The 19,437-nt window shown below is 60.6% G+C and overlaps 1 protein-coding gene across 1 annotated transcript; it reads left to right on the forward strand.

The window, feature by feature from the left end:
* Positions 1 to 18,636, forward strand: NUMA1 (nuclear mitotic apparatus protein 1). Its single transcript, XM_069882887.1, has 18 exons — positions 1 to 111; positions 1,221 to 1,360; positions 2,304 to 2,429; positions 3,959 to 7,834; positions 8,318 to 8,359; positions 8,752 to 8,820; positions 8,901 to 9,011; positions 9,734 to 9,952; positions 10,093 to 10,250; positions 10,615 to 10,843; positions 11,827 to 12,061; positions 13,931 to 14,067; positions 14,251 to 14,427; positions 14,539 to 14,748; positions 15,826 to 15,918; positions 16,020 to 16,223; positions 17,684 to 17,870; positions 18,471 to 18,636. Exons 2-17 carry the CDS (start codon positions 1,241 to 1,243, stop codon positions 17,717 to 17,719), a joined length of 6,042 nt encoding a protein of 2,013 aa, XP_069738988.1. The 5' UTR covers positions 1 to 111; positions 1,221 to 1,240; the 3' UTR covers positions 17,720 to 17,870; positions 18,471 to 18,636.
* Positions 18,637 to 19,437: the final 801 nt, after the last annotated feature.

The raw sequence follows: 19,437 nt of genomic DNA on the forward strand, positions 1-19,437 counted from the left end.
CTTCGCTTGCACGAGGCCCTCAGGCAGAGCCAGGACCTGAAGACGGAGAAGGGCCAGATGGAGCGCAAGATCAACCAGCTCTCCGAGGAGAACGGGGACCTCTCCTTCAAGGTAGGACCTTCTCCTAACCGCTCGCCGGAGGTGGGACCTGGGGACACGGTTCCGGGGCAACGGGGGCCACCACGGCGCGCGGGGAGGGGACCTGGAGCCCACGAGCTTCCGTGGAGCTCCAGAACCTGAGGGGGGGGGGGAAGGTGGGAGGTGGGGGGTGGTGCCACCTTCTCCATCTCCATCTCCATCTCGTCCTCCTCCTCCTTCTCCTCCTCCTCCTCCATCTCCATCTCCTCCTTCTCCTTCTCCATCTCCATCTCCATCTCCTCCTTCTCCTTCTCCATCTCCATCTCCTTCTCCTCCATCTCCATCTCCTTCTCCTCCTTCTCCACCTCCTTCTCCTTCTCCATCTCCTCCTCCATCTCCATCTCCTCCTTCTCCATCTCCATCTCCATCTCCTCCTTCTCCTTCTCCTTCTCCATCTCCTCCTTCTCCATCTCCTTCTCCTTCTCCTTCTCCTTCTCCGTCTCCATCTCCGTCTCCGTCTCCGTCTCTGTCTCCGTCTCTGTCTCCTTCTTCTCCATCTCCTCCTCCTCCATCTCCATCTCTATCTTCACCATCTCCATCTCCTCCTTCTTCATCTCCATCTCCTCCTTCTCCATCTCCATCTCCTCTTTCTCCTCCTCCTCCTCCTCCTCCTCCTTCTCCTTCTCCTTCTCCTTCTCCTGCTCCATCTCCTTCTCCTGCTCCATCTCCTTCTCCTGCTCCATCTCCTCCTCCTGCTCCACCTCCATCTCCTCCATCTCCATCTCCATCTCCTCCTCCTCCTCCTCCATCTCCATCTCCATCTCCTCCATCTCCATCTCCATCTCCTCCTCCTCCTCCTCCTCCTCCTCCATCTCCATCTCCTCCTCCTCCTCCTCCTCCTCCTCCTCCTCCTCCTCCTCCTCCTCCTCCTCTCCTCCTCCTCCTCCTCCTCCTCCTCCTCCATCTCCATCTCCATCTCCTCCTTCTCCTTCTCCTTCTCCATCTCCATCTCCATCTCCATCTCCATCTCCTCCTTCTCCTTCTCCTCCATCCCCATCTCCATCTCCTCCTCCCCTGGATCCCTGGGTGGCTCGTGGACCTCCTCCCCCCGTCGCGGCCGCGGGGCCCTTTCCCCTCGGCAGCTGCGGGAGATCGCAGCCACATGGTCCAGCTCCAAGAAGCCCTCAACGAGCTCTCGGAGGAGCACAACGCGGCGCTGGCTCAGTCGCAGGAGAAGCAGGGACACCTGGAGACCCAGCTCCTCGCCGCCGTCCAGGACAAGGTCAGAAGGAGCTCCAGGTCCCCGCTGGGCTTTGGGGACACCTCGAAACCCTCGAATTTCTTCATTTGATGGTGATCTGGGTTGGGTTGGGTTGGGTTGAGGAGGAACCTTCCACCCATCCATGTTGGGACGTGGGAAGAGGTTCTACAAGGTCCTGAAGCCCCTCCAGGTTCTAGAAGGTCCTGAAGCCCCTCCAGGTTCTAGAAGGTCCTGAAGCCCCTCCAGGTTCTAGAAGGTCCTGAAGCCCCTCCAGGTTCTAGAAGGTCCTGAGGCCCCTCCAGGTTCTAGAAGGTCCTGAAGCCCCTCCAGGTTCTAGAAGGTCCTGAAGCCCCTCCAGGTTCTAGAAGGTCCTGAAGCCCCTCCAGGTTCTAGAAGGTCTTGAGGCTCCTCCATGTTCTATAAGATCTTGAAGCCCCTCCAGGCTCTAGAAGGTCCTGAAGCCCCTCCAGTTCTAGAAGGTCCTGAAGCCCCTCCAGGTTCTAGAAGGTCTTGAAGCCCCTCCAGGTTCTAGAAGGTCTTGAGGCCCCTCCAGGTTCTAGAAGGTCCTGAAGCCCCTCCAGGTTCTAGAAGGTCCTGAAGCCCCTCCAGGTTCTAGAAGGTCTTGAGGCCCTCCAGGTTCTAGAAGGTCCTGAAGCCCCTCCAGGTTCTAGAAGGTCTTGAAGCCCCTCCAGGTTCTAGAAGGTCCTGAAGCCCCTCCAGGTTCTAGAAGGTCTTGAGGCTCCTCCATGTTCTATAAGATCTTGAAGCCCCTCCAGGTTCTAGAAGGTCCTGAGGCCCCTCCAGGCTCTAGAAGCTCTGGGAGCCCCTCCAGGTTCTCTGGGATGGCCGGAGACCACAGACCAAGTTCTTGAGAAGCTCGGCCTCCACCTCCCCGTGCTCGGAGGAGCTTCGGCCTCGAGCTCTTCCCTTCTCCGAGCTCCATCCCGGCCGTGTCTCTTCCCAGAAATGCTCGGAGGAGAAGATCGAGATCCTGCAGGGGAAGGTGTCTCTGCTGGAGGACCAGCTGGCCAAGCTGAGGGACAGCGGCGCCCAGGAGAAGGGCGGGGAGGTCCTGGGGGACGTCCTGAAGGTACCGGTGGCCTTCGAGGAGAGGACTGGGGGGGGGGGTCTCCGATGGGAAAGTCCACCTGGAGAGGAGCCGGGAGGTCAACGATGAAGCCACCTGGGGCTTCTCCTCCTGGTCGGGTGGAGATCGGGGGCTGGAGGCATCTCCGGGAGCTTCTTCTCTTCCCCAAGTGGAGACGGGGCCACCTCCCGGGGTCCTCGCGGCGCTGGGCGGGGAGGGGACCTTTGGCTGGAGACCGGGGGGCACTGGGGTGGGCTGGGAGGTGCTGGGACGCGGCCCGGGGGGCGCCAGGGGAGGGGGAGGAACCGCTGAGCTTCAACGGGGTTTGTTCTCTCTTTCTCCTCCTCCTTCTTCTCCTCCTCCATCTCCATTTCCTCCTTCTCCTTCTCCTCCATCTCCATCTCCTTCTCCTCTTCCATCTTCTCCATCTCCATCTCCATCTTCTCCTCTTCCATTTCCTCCTCCTCCATCTCCATCTCCTGCTCCTCCATCTCCTTCTCCTCCATCTCCTGCTCCTCCACCTCCTTTTTCTCTTCCTTCTCCTCCTCCTCCTTCTCCTCCTCCTTCTCCTCCATCTCCATCTCCTTCTCCTCCTCCTCTTCCTCCTTCTCCTCCTCTTCCTCCTTCTCCTCCATTTCCTCCTCCTCCTCCATCTCCATCTCTTCCTCCTCCATCTCCATCTCCTCCTCCTCCTCCTCCTTCTGCTCCTCTTCTCCTCCATCTCCACCTCCACCTCCTCCTCCATCTCCTCCTCCTCCTCCATCTCCTCCTCCATCTCCTCCTCCATCTCCTCCTCCATCTCCTCCATCTCCTCCTTCTCCTTCTCCTTCTCCTTCTCCTTCTCCTTCTCCTTCTCCTTCTCCTTCTCCTTCTCCTTCTCCTTCTCCTTCTCCTTCTCCTTCTCCTTCTCCTTCTCCTTCTCCTTCTCCTCCATCTCCTCCTCCTCCATCTCCTCCTCCTCCATCTCCATCTCCTCCTCCATCTCCATCTCCATCTCCTCCTCCTTCTCCTGCTCCTCTTCTCCTCCATCTCCTTCTCCTCCTCCTCCTTCTCCATCTCTATTTCCACCTCCTCCTCCTCCTCCTCCTCCTCCTCCTCCTCCTCCTCCTCCTCCTCCTCCTCCTCCTCCTCCTCCTCCTCCTCTTCTCCTCCATCTCCTCCTCCTCCTTCTCCTGCTCCTCTTCTCCTCCATCTCCATCTCCTTCTCCTCCTCCTCCTTCCCCATCTCCATTTCCTCTTTCTCCTCCTTCTCCTCCATCTCCATCTCCTTGTTCTCCTCCATCTCCTCCTCCATCTCCTCCTCCTCCTCCTCCTTCTCCTCCTGCTCCATCTCCTCCTCCTCCTCCTCCTCTTTCTCTTCCTTCTCTTCTCCTCCATCTCCTCCTCTTCCATCTCCTCCTCCATCTCCTCCATCTCCATCTCCTCCTCCTCTTCCTCCTTCTCCTCCTCTTCCTCCTCCTCCATCTCCTCCACCTCCATCTCCTTCTCCACCTCCATCTCCACCTCCATCTCCCCCTCCTCGCCGTCCCCAGCTGGAGGAGCTCCAGCAGGAGGTCTCCGTCCTCACCTCCAAAGGCTCCGAGCTGGAGGCCGCCGTCCTTCGCCTGGAGGAGGAGAAGCGCCAGCTGAGCCTCCTGGTCTCCAACCTCCAGAGCTCCCTCTCCGAGAGCCACCAGGCCCGCCAGGAGGCCTCTAGGCAGCTGGAGAAGACCTCGAAGGAGAAGGACTCGGCCCTTCAGCAGCTCCAGCACCTCCAGGAGCTCAACTCCACCTTGAGGACCCAACTGGAAGGCGCCGCGCGAGCCCAGGCCTCCGGCCGAGCCGAGAACCTCGAGCTGAGCCGCAAAGTCCTTGAGTTGGAAGGCGAGCTCCGCCGGCTGGGACCTCTGGAAGGGCTGCGGCCTCAGCTGAAGGAGCTAGAAGGTCGCTTGAAGGAGGCCCAGCAGAAGCTGGCCGAGAAGGAGAAGTTGGCCAAGGAGAACGGGCGCCTCCAGGAGCGGCTCCTCTTCCTCGAGGAGTCCTTGAGGAACACCGAGGGCATCTTGGAGGACGAGAAGAGGCGGGCGGGCGAGAGCCTGGAGCTCAGCGCCACCAGGATCGCCCACTTGGAAGCCGCCTTGGCCCACCACAAGGTGCTGGAGGAGGAGAAGGTGGCGGCGCCGGGACCTTCTCTGGTGGAGCACGGAGAACGTTGGGAGGAGGAGATGGGAGCCTTGAGGCTGGAGCTCCAGCGAAGCCACCAGCTCCTCCGAGCCGAGCAGGAGAAGACCTCGGCGCTGGAAGCCGGCGCCGTGGCCCGTCAGGAGATGGTGGTGGCCCTCCAGGTGGAGCTGGGCGGCGCGCGGAGGCGGCTGGAGGAGAAGGAGGAGGCGGAGAAGAAGCTGAAGGCGGAGGTGGCTTCGCTCCGGGAGAAGGTGACCCTGAAGGACGAGGACGCTCGGAAAGCCACCGAGGCTCTTCAGGGCTTGTCCCGGCGGCTCGGGCAGGAGAAGCCGAGATGCCACCAGGCGGAAGGCGCCGCGGGAGGTTTGAGGAGCTCGGAGGCCACGGAGCTGGAGCTGGAGGTGGCCTCGTTGGCTTCCAGGCTGGAGGAGACGTTGAGGGAGCAGCGGGTGGAGTTGGCTCGGAGGGAGCAGGAGGTGGAAGGCGCCCAAGCGGCTCGTGGCGCCGAACGAGCCCTCAGGGCCGAGCTGGAGGCCAAGCTGGAGAACTCCCTCAACGAGCAGAGGGTGGAGAGGTCCCTGCGGCAAGAGGAGCTGAGGAGGTCCCAGGAGCTCCTGGAGGAGAAGGAGCGGGAGCTCCACAAGGTCCTGGAGGAGAAGGAGCGGGAGCTCCAGGAGCTCCGTCAAAGCAACGTGGCGCGAGGAGAGGAGCTGAGGGACCTGAAGAAGGTGGTGGATGAGCTGAAAGGACGACTCGAGGCGGCCAAGATGGACCACGAGGTCACCCGGAGCGAGGAGATGGAAGGGGACGAGAGCGTCTTCTCGAAGGAGACGTCCCTCAGAAGGTCGGAGGAGAAGGCCTCTCGCCATGAGGAGGAAGCCACCTCGAGCCGAGCCCTCTCCGAGGAGATGAAGGAGGTCCAAGCGCTTCAGGAGCTGGAGGAGACCCAAGCGCTTCGATCCCACGTGGAGGAGCTGGAGAAGAAGCTGGAGGAGAAGCAGGAGGAGACCCAAGGGCTTCGATTCCATGTGGAGGAGCTGGAGGAGAAGCTCAAGGAGACCCAAGGGCTTCAATCCCACATGGAGGAGCTGGAGAAGAAGCTGGAGGAGACCCAAGGGCTTCGATTCCATGTGGAGGAGCTGGAGGAGAAGCTCAAGGAGACTCAAGCGCTTCATTCGGAGCTGGAGCAGAAGCTGAAGGAGAAGCAAGAGGAGACCCAAGGGCTTCGTTTGGAGCTGGAGGAGAAGCTGAAGGAGAAGCAGGAGGAGACCCAAGTGCTTCAGGAGCTGAAGGAGAAGCTCAAGGAGACCCAAGGGCTTCGATCCCATGTGGAGGAGCTGGAGAAGAAGCTGGAGGAGACCCAAGCGCTTCGTTTGGAGCTGGAGGAGAAGCTCAAGGAGACCCAAGGGCTTCAATGCCACGTGGAGGAGCTGGAGAAGAAGCTGAAGGAGAAGCAGGAGGAGACCCAAGCGCTTCGTTCAGACCTGGAGAAGAAGCTGAAGGAGAAGCAGGAGGAGACCCAGGGGCTTCGATTCCACGTGGAAGAGCTGGAGAAGAAGCTGGAGGAGAAGCAGGAGGAGACCCAAGCTCTTCAGGAGCTGAAGGAGAAGCTCAAGGAGACCCAAGGGCTTCAATCCCACGTGGAGGAGCTGAAGAAGAAGCTGGAGGAGAAGCAGGAGGAGACCCAAGGGCTTCGATTCCACATGGAAGAGCTGGAGAAGAAGCTGGAGGAGAAGCAGGAGGAGACCCAAGGGCTTCGATTCCACATGGAAGAGCTGGAGAAGAAGCTGGAGGAGAAGCAGGAGGAGACCCAAGGGCTTCGATTCCACATGGAAGAGCTGGAGAAGAAGCTGGAGGAGAAGCAGGAGGAGACCCAAGGGCTTCAGGAGCTGAAGGAGAAGCTCAAGGAGACCCAAGGGCTTCAATCCCACGTGGAGGAGCTGGAGAAGAAGCTGGAGGAGAAGCAGGAGGAGACCCAAGGGCTTCAGGAGCTGAAGGAGAAGCTCAAGGAGACCCAAGGGCTTCAATCCCACGTGGAGGAGCTGGAGAAGAAGCTGAAGGAGAAGCAGGAGGAGCTGGAGGCCTGGCAGAAGGCGGCGTCCCAGCACCAGGAGAAGACCTCGGAGCTGGAGAAGCTCCTGGAGGCCTGGCGGGCGGCGCGGGCTCTTCAGGAAGGCGCGGCGGCCGCCCTGCGGCTGGAGCTCCAGGAGAAGAGCCGGGAGGCCACCCAGAGCGCGTCCCAGCTGGCCGGCGCCGAGAAGGAGCTGGCGTCCCTGCGCCGCGCCCTCCAGGAGAAGGTCCTCTCCGAGGAGAGCTGGAAGGAGCAGGCGTCGCAGCGGGCCCGCGAGCTGGAGAGGACGAGCGGCTTGGCCGGCAGCTTGGAGCACGAGGTGGTTGTCCTCCAGCGGCAGGTGACCGAGAAGGACGGCGAGAACAAGGAGCTCAAGCGGCTGGCGGTGGCCGAGGCCGAGAAGAGCAAGAAGCTGGAGGAGAGGTTGAGGGTCCTCCAGGCGGAGATGGCGACGGCGGCGGCCAGGGCGGCCGAGAGGTGCTCCTTGATGAAGGCGGAAGCTCAACGGTGCCAGGAGGAGCTGGAGAAGAGGCGGGCGGCCGGGGACAACCTAGCGAGGAGCCACCAGGAGCTGCGGCACGAGCTGAAGGTCGCGCAGGAGAAGTGTCTCCAGAAGGAGCAGCTCCTGGGCGCCCTCCAGAAGGAGCTGGGAGGCCTCCGGGCGCTGGCGGCCGAGGCGGCGGCGTTGAAGGCGCGTTGCCAGCAGCTCCAAGCCGAGAAGGTCTCCTTGGAGGTCTCCTTGGAGAGCCACCAGCTCCGAGAAGCCGAGAACGTGGTGGCCCTCCGAGCCGAGGTGGAGAGGTTGAAGCTGGAGGCGTCCGAGGTGCCAGCTTGGAAGGAGAAGCTGGTGGAGCGAGAGCGGGAGGTGGAGAGGTTGAAGGAGGAGGCGGAGGACAAAGAGGGGAGGTTGGTGGCCTTGAGAGAAGCCAACGAGAGGTTGGTGGAGGAGAACCGAGGGCTCGGGGAGAGCCGGAGCCGAGGACACCAGCGCTTGGAGGCCGAGCTCCAGCAGACCAAGGAGGACCACGGGCGGGAGCTTCAGCGGCTCCGAGCGGCGGCCGAGGAGGCAGCGAGGAAGCTGGAGGAGATGAGGAGCGAGAGCGAGAGGAGCCGAGAGGCGGCGCTGGAGGACAGGAGGAAGGTCTTGGAGGAGAAGCAGAAGCTGGTGGATCAGGTAGGGGGTTCGTGGGGGGACGTTGGGTCTTCGTCAAGGCCTAAAGCTTCATCCTCCCGCTCCGCGTCGGAGCTGGAGGTCCAAGAGCTGCTCCTCACGCGAGGCTCAAGCCCAAAGCATCAAAGAATTGGGGTGGGAAGACCAAGATCTTGAGATCTTTGAGGTCGGTGACGTGAGGCTCCAGCCCGAAGCGTCAAATATTAGGGTGGGAAGGACCAAGATCTTGAGATCTTTGAGATCGTTGAGTCCAACCAGCCCTAAATTAGATCCTGGAGCTCCTCACCCTTCAAACTCCATCAAGGATGGAGACTCCACCACCTCCTGGAGCTTCTACCGGGGCCTCAGAACCTTCTGTAGATCCTTCCCTCTCTCCAGCCATGGATCCAGATCCCTCTCTAGATCCTCCTGCCCTCCAGCCATGGATCCAGATGGATCCATGGTCCCACCTGCCTCCCCCTTGACTTCAACCTCTTCTTCTCGCAGGTGGAGCAGCTGGAGACCTTCCAGAAGGACCAGAAGAAGCAGGTAACGCTCTTGAAGAAGCCGCTCTTCAACCATGGGGTCTCCTGGAGCTTCTCCTGGAGATGCTTTGGGGTCTCCTGGAGCTTCTCCTGGAGATGGTTTGGGGTCTCCTGGAGCTTCTCCTGGAGATGGTTTGGGGTCTCCTGGAGCTTCTCCTGGAGGTGGTTTGGGGCCTCGTGGAGCTTCTCCTGGAGATGGTTTGGGGTCTCCTGGAGCTTCTCCTGGAGATGGTTTGGGGTCTCCTGGAGCTTCTCCTGGAGATGGTTTGGGGTCTCCTGGAGCTTCTCCTGGAGCAGGAAGAGCCCAGCCGGGTTGGGGGCTCCTGGGTGATCTTCTGGAGATGGTTTGGGGTCTCCTGGAGCATCTTCTGGTCTGATGGATCCATGTTCCTCTAGGTGGAGGAGCTCACCAAGAAGCTGAGTCAGCAGGAGAAGGCCACCCGGACGCAGCAGCAGAAGATTAAGGTCAGGAAGGACCCAAAGTTCTTCTCCATCTCCTCTTCCTTCTCCTCCATCTCCACCTCCTTCTCCATCCGTGTCCTCAGGCTCTGGAGTCGGAGCTGCAGGCAGAAGCCACCCGGCAGCAGGAGAAGGTGACGGAGCTCGAGGAGCAGCTCGCCCAGAAGGAACAAGCCGCCGAGCACTACAAGGTCCAGGTGGGTTGGAAGCTCCTGGAGCTTCTGGAGATGGTTTGGGGGCTCCTGGAGCTGCTTCTGGAGAAGGTTTGGGGGCTCCTGGAGCTTCTGGAGAAGGTTTGGGGTCTCCTGGAGCTTCTGGAGATGGTTTGGGGGCTCCTGGAGCTGCTTCTGGAGAAGGTTTGGGGGCTCCTGGAGCTTCTGGAGAAGGTTTGGGGTCTCCTGGAGCTTCTGGAGATGGTTTGGGGTCTCCTGGAGCTTCTCCTGGAGCAGGAAGAGCCCAGAAGGGTTTGGGGGTCCTGGAGCTTCTCCTGGAGATGGTTTGGGGTCTCCTGGAGCTTCTCCTGGAGATGGTTTGGGGTCTCCTGGAGCTTCTGGAGATGGTTTGGGGTCTCCTGGAGCTTCTGGAGATGGTTTGGGGGCTCCTGGAGCTTCTGGAGATGGTTTGGGGTCTCCTGGAGCTTCTGGAGATGGTTTGGGGGCTCCTGGAGCGTCTCCTGGAGATGGTTTGGGGCCTCCTGGAGCTTCTCCTGGAGATGGTTTGGGGCCTCCTGGAGCTTCTCCTGGAGATGGTTTGGGGTCTCCTGGAGCTTCTCCTGGAGATGGTTTGGGGCCTCCTGGAGCTTCTCCTGGAGATGGTTTGGGGCCTCCTGGAGCTTCTCCTGGAGATGGTCTGGGGCCTCCTGGAGCTTCTCCTGGAGACAGTTTGGGTTCCTGCGAGGTTCCTCTCCACCTTCTCCTAGATGGAGAAGGCCAAGAGCCACTACGACGCCAAGAAGCAGCAGAACCAGGAGCTGGTGGAGAAGCTGAAAGCCCTGGAGAAGCTCCAGAAGGAGAACGGGGAGCTCCGCAAGGAGGCCGAGAGGTTGGCCAAGGAGCTCCAGCAGAGCGGCCTCCAGGCCAAGGCGGCCGAGACCTCCTGCCGGGACCTCAGCAGCCGCGTCCGCAGCCTCGAGGCTCAGGTGGGACCGGGACAACGGGCCTTCAACCTTCTCCTTCTCCTCCATCTCCTCTTCCTTCTCCTCCATCTCCTTCTTCTCCTCCATCTCCTCCATCTCCTCCATCTCCTCCTTCTCCTCCTTCTCCTCCTCTTCCCATCCAGGTGGACTTTGCAAACCAGAAGCTCCGGGATCTCGGGAAGCTCCAGGTGGCCTCGGACACCCTGAAGAACCAAGAGACCTTCCGGGAGAAACCAGGAGATCTCAGTGCCGACAGCCTGGACCTCAGCCTCGAGGAAGGAGACCTTCTCAACTCCACCAGGTAGGGGCTTGGAGGAACCTTCTCCATCCCTGGTGGCTCCTTCTCCATCCCTGGTGGCTCCTTCTCCATCCCTGGTGGCTCCTTCTCCATCCCTGGTGGCTCCTTCTCCATCCCTGGTGGTTCCTTCTCCATCCCTGGTGGTTCCTTCTCCGTCCCTGGTGGCTCCTTCTCCGTCCCTGGTGGCTCCTTCTCCATCCCTGGTGGCTCCTTCTCCATCCCTGGTGGCTCCTTCTCCGTCCCTGGTGGTTCCTTCTCCGTCCCTGGTGGTTCCTTCTCCATCCCTGGTGCTTCTTCTCCATCCCTGGTGGTTCCTTCTCCGTCCCTGGTGGTTCCTTCTCCATCCCTGGTGGTTCCTCTTCTCCAGGCGTCCCCGTCGCTCGCACTCGGAGACCTCGGCGGTGGCCCCGGCCCCCCAGGAGTCGCGGCGTCTCCCGCGCAAGGTGGAGTCCCTGGAGAGCCTCTACTTCACCCCCATCCCGAGCCGCGGGAGGTCCCGCCTGGAGAGCAGCGTCGCCTCCTCGGGGGACGCCGACTCCGGCCCCAAAACCCGATCGGCTCGACGCCGAACGACCATCAACATCACCCTGACCAAGGTGGGACCCAAGGCGGGATCTGGAGGAGCTTGGAGGTCCCTTCCCACCTCGATCCATTCCTTGAGATCAAGGGAGGTGGATCTGGAGGAGCTTTGAGGTCACTTCCCACCTCGATCCATTCCCTGAGTCCCAGCGAGGTGGATCTGGAGGAGCTTTGAGGTCCCTTCCCACCTCAATCCATTCCTTGAGATCAAGGGAGGTGGATCTAGAGGAGCTTTGAGGTCCCTTCGCCCTCGATCCATTCCCTGAGTCCCAGGGAGGTGGATCTGGAGGAGCTTGGAGGTCCCTTCCCACCTTGATCCATTCCATGAGTCCAAGACCTTCTTCTCCAACTGGGGGAGGTGGATCTGGAGGAGCTTTGAGGTCCTTCCCCCTCGATCCGTTCCCTGAGTCCCAGGGAGGTGGATCTGGAGGAGCTTTGAGGTCCCTTCCCCCTCGATCCATTCCCTGAGTCCCAGGGAGGTGGATCTGGAGGAGCTTTGAGGTCCCTTCCACCTCGATCCATTCCTTGAGTCCCAGGGAGGTGGATCTGGAGGAGCTTTGAGGTCCCTTCCCCCTCGATCCATTCCCTGAGTCCCAGGGAGGTGGATCTGGAGGAGCTTTGAGGTCCCTTCCAGCTTGACCCATTCCATGAGTCCAAGACCTTCTTCTCCAGCCATGGAAGTGGATCTGGAGGAGGTTTGAGGTCCCTTCCACCTCAATCCATTCCTTGAGTCCCAGGGAGGTGGATCTGGAGGAGCTTTGAGGTCCCTTCCCACCTCGATCCATTCCTTGAGTCCCAGGGAGGTGGATCTGGAGGAGCTTTGAGGTCCCTTCCACCTCAATCCATTCCTTGTGATCAAGGGAGGTGGATCTGGAGGAGCTTTGAGGTCCTTCCACCTTGATCCATTCCATGAGTCCAAGACCTTCTTCTCCAACCAGGGAGGTGGATCTGGAGGAGCTTCCAGGTCCCCGATTCCCTCCTTTGCGGTTTCTCCTCGCAGAAGGAGCCCGAGGACGTGGACCTCTCGGACTCGTCCTTCTCCAGCCTCCCCGCGGCTCCTCCCGCCCGGACCCTGCGCTCGGCCTCCTCCGGCCGCTCCTTGGCCACCTTCTCGTCCCAGGAGGCCCTGGAGAAGAAGCCGGAGGACAACTCGGCTCTGCTGGGGCTCCCCGGCTACCGGCCGCTCACCAGGAGCTCCTCCAGACGCTTGGAGAGCGGCAGCAGCTCCAGCCTCGGTGGGGCTGGGGGGTTGGTGGGGCCGGGGGGGCTTCAAGGAGCATCTACAGGGGCTTGGGAGGATCTACAGGGGCTTTGGAGGATCTACAGGGGCTTGGGAGGATCTACTGAGGCTTTGAGGAGGATCTACAGGGGCTTTGAGGAGGATCTAGATGGGCTTTGATGGACCTACAGGGGCTTTGGTGGATCTACTGAGGCTTTGAGTGGATCTACAGGGGCTTTGAGGAGGATCTACAGGGGCTTTGAGGAGGATCTAGATGGGCTTTGAGGATCTACCTGGGCCTTGGATGGATCTAGATGGGCTTTGAGGATAGACTGAGGCTTTGAGGAGGATCTATGTGGGCTTTGGGTGGATCTACAGGGGCTTTGAGGATCTGCTGAGGCTTTGAGGAGCATCTACTGAGAGTTTGGAGGGTCTACAGGGGCTTTGGTGGATCTACAGGGGCTTTGGATGGATCTAGATGGGCTTTGGTGGATCTACAGGGGCTTTGAGTGGATCTACAGGGGCTTTGAGGAGGATCTAGATGGGCTTTGAGGATCTACAGGGGCTTTGGGTGGATCTACAGGGGCTTTGAGTGGATCTAGATGGGCTTTGAGGATCTGCTGAGGCTTTGAGGAGGATCTTGATGGGCTTTGATGGATCTACAGCGGCTTTGAGAAGGATCTACAGGGGCTTTGATGGATCTAGATGGGCTTTGAGGAGCATCTACAGGGGCGTTGGGTGGATCTACAGGGGCTTTGGTGGATCTACAGGGGCTTTGAGGAGCATCTACTGAGGCTTTGGAGGATCTACAGGGGCTTTGATGGATCTAGATGGGCTTTGAGGAGGATCTAAATGGGCTTTGGAGGATCTACAGGGGCGTTGGGTGGATCTACAGGGGCTTTGAGGATCTGCTGGGGCTTTGAGGAGCATCTACTGAGAGTTTGGAGGGTCTACAGGGGCTTTGGTGGATCTACAGGGGCTTTGGATGGATCTACAGGGGCTTTGGGTGGATCTAGATGGGCTTTGGTGGATCTACAGGGGCTTTGAGGAGGATCTAGATGGGCTTTGAGGATCTGCTGAGGCTTTGAGGAGGACCTTGATGGGCTTTGAGGATCTACAGAGCCTTTGGGTGGGTCTACAGGGGCTTTGAGTGGATCTACAGGGGCTTTGAGGAGGATCTAGATGGCCTTTGATGGATCTACAGGGGCTTTGAGAAGGATCTATGGGGGCTTTGGTGGATCTACAGGGGCTTTGATGGTTCTAGATGGGCTTTGAGGAGGATCTATGTGGGCTTTGGGTGGTTCTACAGGGGCTTTGGAGGATGTACAGGGGTTTTAGGAGGATCTTAATGGGCTTTGGGTGGGTCTACAGGGGCTTTGGTGGATCTAGATGGGCTTTGAGGATCTACAGGGGCTTTGAGGAGGATCTACAGGGGCTTTGTTGGATCTACAGGGGCGTTGGGTGGATCTACAGAGGCTTTGGGTGGATCTACAGGGGCTTTGGGTGGATCTAGATGGGCTTTGAGGATCTACTGAGGCTTTGAGGAGGATCTTGATGGGCTTTGATGGATCTAGATGGGCTTTGGGGGATCTACAGGGGCTTTGGGGGATCTACAAGGGTTTTAGGAGGATCTAAATGGGCTTTGGGTGGATCTACTGAGGCTTTGGTGGATCTACAGGGGCTTTGAGGAGCATCTACTGAGGCTTTTGAGGATCTACAGGGGCTTTGGTGGATCTCCAGGGGCTTTGGGTGGCTCTATGGAGGCTTTGAGGTTCTACTTAAGCTCTGAGGGACCGACCGAGGCTTTGAGGAGCATCTCCGGAGGCTTCGAGCTGGATCTACAGGGGCTTCGGGAGGTCCTCACCCTTCTCCTGGTGGTTTCTAGGTCGGAGCAGCCTCTACCTGGGGACCTGCCAGGACGAGCCGGAGCCCCTGGACGACTGGAACCGCATCGCGGAGCTTCAGCAGCGCAACCGCGCCTGCCCCCCCCACCTCAAGACCTGCTACCCCCTGGAGAGCCGGGTAAGGGGCCGGGGGGACCTTCTCCCACCGCTCGGATCCTCCTCGAGACCCTCCCGGAGCTGGGAAACGGTGGTGGGACTCCATAATGACGTCTCTGAGGTGTCTCCTCAGCCTTGAGGACCATCCCAGAGCTGGGAAACGGTGGTGGGACTCCATAATGACGTCTCCGAGGTGTCTCCTCAGCCTTGGGGACCATCCCGGAGCTGGAAATGTTGGTGGTTGCTCCATGGAGACGTCTCCATGGTGTCTCCTGAGCCTTGGGGACCATCCCGGAGCTGGGAACGTTGGTGGTTGCTCCATGGAGACGTCTCCGAGGTGTCTCCTGAGCCTTGGGGACCATCCCGGAGCTGGGAAACGGTGGTGGGTCCCCATAATGACGTCTCTGAGGTGTCTCCTCAGCCTTGAGGACCCTCCCGGAGCTGGGAAACGGTGGTGGGTCCCCATAATGACGTCTCCGCGGTGTCTCCTCAGCCTTCCGGCTCCTTGGGGACCATCACGGACGAGGAGATGAAGACGGGGGACCCCAAGGAGACCCTGCGCCGGGCCAGCATGCAGCCCTCGCAGATCGTGGCCACCAGGAGAAGCACCTTGGCCACCGCCTGGGCCACCGGCGGCATCACCACCCGGCAGCAGCGGAAACGACTCTCGGATGAGACCCACCAGGGCCCCGACACCCCCGAGGTGAGTCCCTGTCTTCTCCAGGTCTTCTCCACGAGCCCGGATGGGGCCTCGGGGGCGGCTGGAGACGTTCTCCAGATGTTCTCCTCTTCAACTCATGGATCTTCTCCAGATCCAGCTCCTCAGCCCTTGGATCTTCTCCAGATCCAGCTCCTCAGCCCTTGGATCTTCTCCAGATCCAGCTCCTCAGCCCATGGAACTTCTCCAGATCCAGCTCCTCACTCCTTGGATCTTCTCCAGATCCAGCTCCTCACTCCATGGATCTTCTCCAGATCCAGCTCCTCAGCCCATGGATCTTCTCCAGATCCAGCTCCTCACTCCATGGATCTTCTCCAGATCCAGCTCCTCAGCCCATGGATCTTCTCCAGATCCAGCTCCTCAGCCCATGGATCTTCTCCAGATCCAGCTCCTCAGCCCATGGATCTTCTCCAGATCCAGCTCCTCAGCCCATGGATCTTCTCCAGATCCAGCTCCTCAGCCCATGGATCTTCTCCAGATCCAGCTCCTCAGCCCATGGATCTTCTCCAGATCCAGCTCCTCAGCCCATGGATCTTCTCCAGATCCAGCTCCTCAGCCCATGGATCTTCTCCAGATCCAGCTCCTCAGCCCTTGGATCTTCTCCAGATCCAGCTCCTCAGCCCATGGATCTTCTCCAGATCCAGCTCCTCACTCCATGGATCTTCTCCAGATCCAGCTCCTCACTCCATGGATCTTCTCCAGATCCAGCTCCTCAGCCCATGGATCTTCTCCAGATCCAGCTCCTCACTCCATGGATCTTCTCCAGATCCAGCTCCTCACTCCATGGATCTTCTCCAGATCCAGCTCCTCAGCCCTTGGATCTTCTCCAGATCCAGCTCCTCAGCCCTTGGATCTTCTCCAGATCCAGCTCCTCACTCCATGGATCTTCTCCAGATCCAGCTCCTCAGCCCATCCCACCTTCTCCTGCTGATCCCACCATCTCCCATGGCTCCATCCACCTTCTCCTCCTTCTCCAACCTTCTCCCATGGCTCCATCCACCTTCTCCTCCTTCTCCAACCTCCTCCCGTGGCTCCATCCCACCTTTCTCCTCTCTCCTCCAGCCCAAGAAGTCCACCACGTGCTTCCCGCGCCCCCAGACCCCTCGGACTCGCCCCGAGCGCCGCGTCACCGACCAGCCTCCTCCTCCCCCACCGGTGAGAAGACCCGAAGACCACGACCTCCTTGAGGTTTTGGTGGGACCGGTGGAGAACGTCCCCTCCCACCTCCATCCTTGGTCTTCTGACCTTCTCCGTAGGCCGAGAGGCGCCAGTCGACGGCCTTCAGCGTCCTCAACACCCCCAGGAGGCTCGGCAGCAGCTTGTTGCGCCGCGCGGCCGCCCGCAGGAACCCCCCGAGGTCTTCTCCTCGGCGCTCGCCGCGAGGAGCCGCCACCGGCAAGAGCCCCCGGGGCAAGGTGGGTGACGCCGGCCGGGCTGGTGGCCTCCAAAACCACCTCCAGGTGGGCTCTGGGGACGCCCCAGGGGGGCCGGGGTGGGGGGTTCGGAGCTTCTCGGGGCTCCCGGGGTGGCATCTCAGGGTTCTTGTGGGTCTCGTGGTGGGATCTCAGGCTTCTTGTGGCTCCCATGATGGGATCTTGAGGTTCCTGAGCTCCTCAAGCAGGACCTAGACCTTCCTCCAGCTCCTGGGGTGGGATCCCAAGCATCTTGTGGCTCCCGTGGTGGGATCCAGAGCTTCTCGGGGCTCCTGTGGTGGCATCTCAAGCTTCTTGTGTCTCCCGTGGTGGGATCTCCAGGTTCCTGGGGCTCCCGGGGTGGGATCTTGAGGTTCCTGAGCTCCTGGGGTGGCATCTCAAGCTTCTTGTGGGTCTCGTGGTGGGATCTTGAGGTTCCTCACCTCCCGTGGTGGGATCTCAAGCTTCTTGTGGGTCTCGTGGTGGGATCTTGAGGTTCCTCAGCTCCTGGGGTGGCATCTCAAGCTTCTTGTGGCTCCCGTGATGGGATCTCAGGCTTCTTGTGGCTCCCATGATGGGATCTTGAGGTTCCTGAGCTCCTCAAGCAGGATCCTGACCCTTCTCCAGCTCCTGGGGTGGGATCTCAAGCTTCTTGTGGGTCTCGTGGTGGGATCTTGAGGTTGCTGAGCTCCTGGGGTGGGATCTCAAGCTTCTTGTGGGTCTCGTGGTGGGATCTCAGGCTTCTTGTGGGTCTCGTGGTGGGATCTTGAGGTTCCTCAGCTCCTGGGGTGGGATCTCAAGCTTCTTGTGGCTCCCGTGGTGGGATCCCAAGCTTCTTGTGGCTCTTGTGGTGGCATCTCAGACTTCCCGTGGTGGGATCTTGAGCTTCCTGAGCTCCTCTAGCAGGAGCTTGACCCTCCTCCAGCTCCCGTGGTGGGATCCCAAGCCCCTCATGCCTCTCATGGGGGGACCTCAAGCTTCTTGTGGCTCCCGTGGTGGCATCTCCAGGTTCCTGGGGCTCCCGTGGTGGGATTCGGAGCTTCTCAGGGCTCTCATGGTGGGATCTCCAGGTTCCTGGGGCTCCCGTGGTGGGACCTGGAGCTTCTCAGGGCTCTCATGGTGGCATCTCCAGGTTCCTGGGGCTCCCGTGGTGGGACCTGGCGCTTCTCAGGGCTCTCGTGGTGGGATCTCCAGGTTCCTGGGGCTCCCGTGGTGGGACCTGGAGCTTCTCAGGGCTCTCGTGGTGGGATCTCCAGGTTCCTGGGGCTCCCGTGGTGGGACCTGGAGCTTCCCCAGCCCCTCCAGCAGGTCCTGGCCCCTCCTCCAGCCCCCGTGGTGGCTCCCGACCCCCCCCGAGATGTCTGGGGGCCCCGAGGGGGACGCTGGAGGCCTGGGGGGCCTCGTCCCCGGGCCGGGAGGTGACCACGAGGCCTCTGGAGCGCCCCAGGGGGTCCCGGTTGTCCCCGCGCCGCGGTCACCACCCTCTCCTCTCGCTCTTTCTTCTCCAGCCTGGTCTCCGAGGCCACAAGGACACCAAAGCCTGAGGTGGGACACGGCCCAGGAGCTCCCACCCCCACCCGCCCGGGGCTGCTGGCACCCCCCGAAGCCGCTTGAGGTTCTCCTGAGCAGCTTGAGGTTCTCCAGAGCTTCTCAGTGTTCTCCAGAGCTGCTTGAGGTTCTCCTGAGCCCCTCAGGGTTCTCCAGAGCCCCTCAGGGTTCTCCTGAGCCCCTCAGGGTTCTCCTGAGCCTCTTGAGGTTCTCCTGAGCCCCTCAGGGTTCTCCTGAGCCCCTTGAGGTTCTCCAGAGCCTCTCGAGGTTCTCCAGAGCCTCTCGAGGTTCTCTTGAGTCCCTCAGGGTTCTCCTGAGTCTCTTGAGGTTCTCCTGAGCCCCTCAGGATTCTCCAGAGCCTCTTGAGGTTCTCCAGAGCCTCTTGCGGTTCTCCTGAGCCCCTCAGGGTTCTCCAGAGCACCTTGAAGTTCTCCAGAGCCCCTCAGGGTTCTCCTGAGCCTCTTGAGATTCTCCTGAGCCCCTTGAGATTCTCCAGAGCATCTCGAGGTTCTCCAGAGCCTCTTGAGGTTCTCCTGAGCCCCTCAGGCTTCTACAGAGCCTCTTGAGGTTCTCCAGAGCCCCTCAGGGTTCTCCTGAGCCTCTTGAGATTCTCCAGAGCATCTCGAGGTTCTCCAGAGCCCCTTGAGGTTCTCCAGAGCCCCTCAGGGTTTTCCAGAGCCTCTTGAGGTTCTCCTGAGCCCCTTGAGGTTCTCCTGAGCTCCTCAGGGTTCTCCAGAGCCCCATGAGGTTCTTCTGAGCCCCTCAGGGACCCCCCAACGCCACCGAGTGCCCCCCTGAGGGGACTTTGCCCCCCGGCTTGGGGACGGAGGGGACGCGGTGGCCCCGAGGTGGCCCCAGGGCCCATTTTTAAAGCGTTTCTACTTGTAAATAAATCGTATTTTTTTTCTCCGGCTCTTGGCGTCCGCGCTCGGTTCCTCCCGAGAAGCTCCTGAAGCCACGCGGGGTGGGACCTCGCAGGGTGCGGGGGGGACGTGTCACCTCCCCGGGACCTTCCTGGGGACACGGAGGAGCCAGGGGTGGCGTCTCCTCTCCACGAAGCTGGAGGTGGCTCCTCGTCTCCATCAGGAGGAGGTTCCTGGGCTTCCAGGGGGAAGCGGCCTGGAGGAGGGAAGGAGATGGAGGTGGACGTGGCCTCCAACCAGCGAATCCAACCCAAGGGAAGCTCTGAGGCCTCCAGAGCTTCCAGCAGGATCCAGAACTTCCAGCAGGACCCATCCCAGAACCTCCAGCACGACCCAGCCCAGAGGTCTCAGAAGGATCCAGCCCAGAGGTCCCAGATGGACCCATTCCAGAGGTCCCAGCAGGACCCATCCCAGCAGGACCCGTCCCAGAGGTCCCAAGGTCCCAGAAGGACCCGTCCCAGAAGGACCCATCCCAGAAGGACCCATCCCAGATCTCCAAGTGGGACCCGTCCCAGATCTCCAAGTGGGACCCGTCCCAGATTGATTCATCCCAGAGGTCCCAGCAGGATCCATCCCAGAGGTCCCAGTAGGACCCGTCCCAGATTGATTCATCCCAGAGGTCCCAGCAGGATCCATCCCAGAGGTCCCAGTAGGACCCGTCCCAGATTGATTCATCCCAGAGGTCCCAGCAGGACCCGTCCCAGCAGGATCCATCCCAGAGGTTCCAGCAGGACCCATCCCAGCAGGACCCGTCCCAGAGGTCCCAGATGGACCCGTCCCAGAAGGACCCA

Source organism: Phaenicophaeus curvirostris, unplaced genomic scaffold (genome assembly GCF_032191515.1).
Source record: "Phaenicophaeus curvirostris isolate KB17595 unplaced genomic scaffold, BPBGC_Pcur_1.0 scaffold_387, whole genome shotgun sequence".
NCBI classification, from domain to species: Eukaryota; Metazoa; Chordata; class Aves; order Cuculiformes; family Cuculidae; genus Phaenicophaeus; species Phaenicophaeus curvirostris.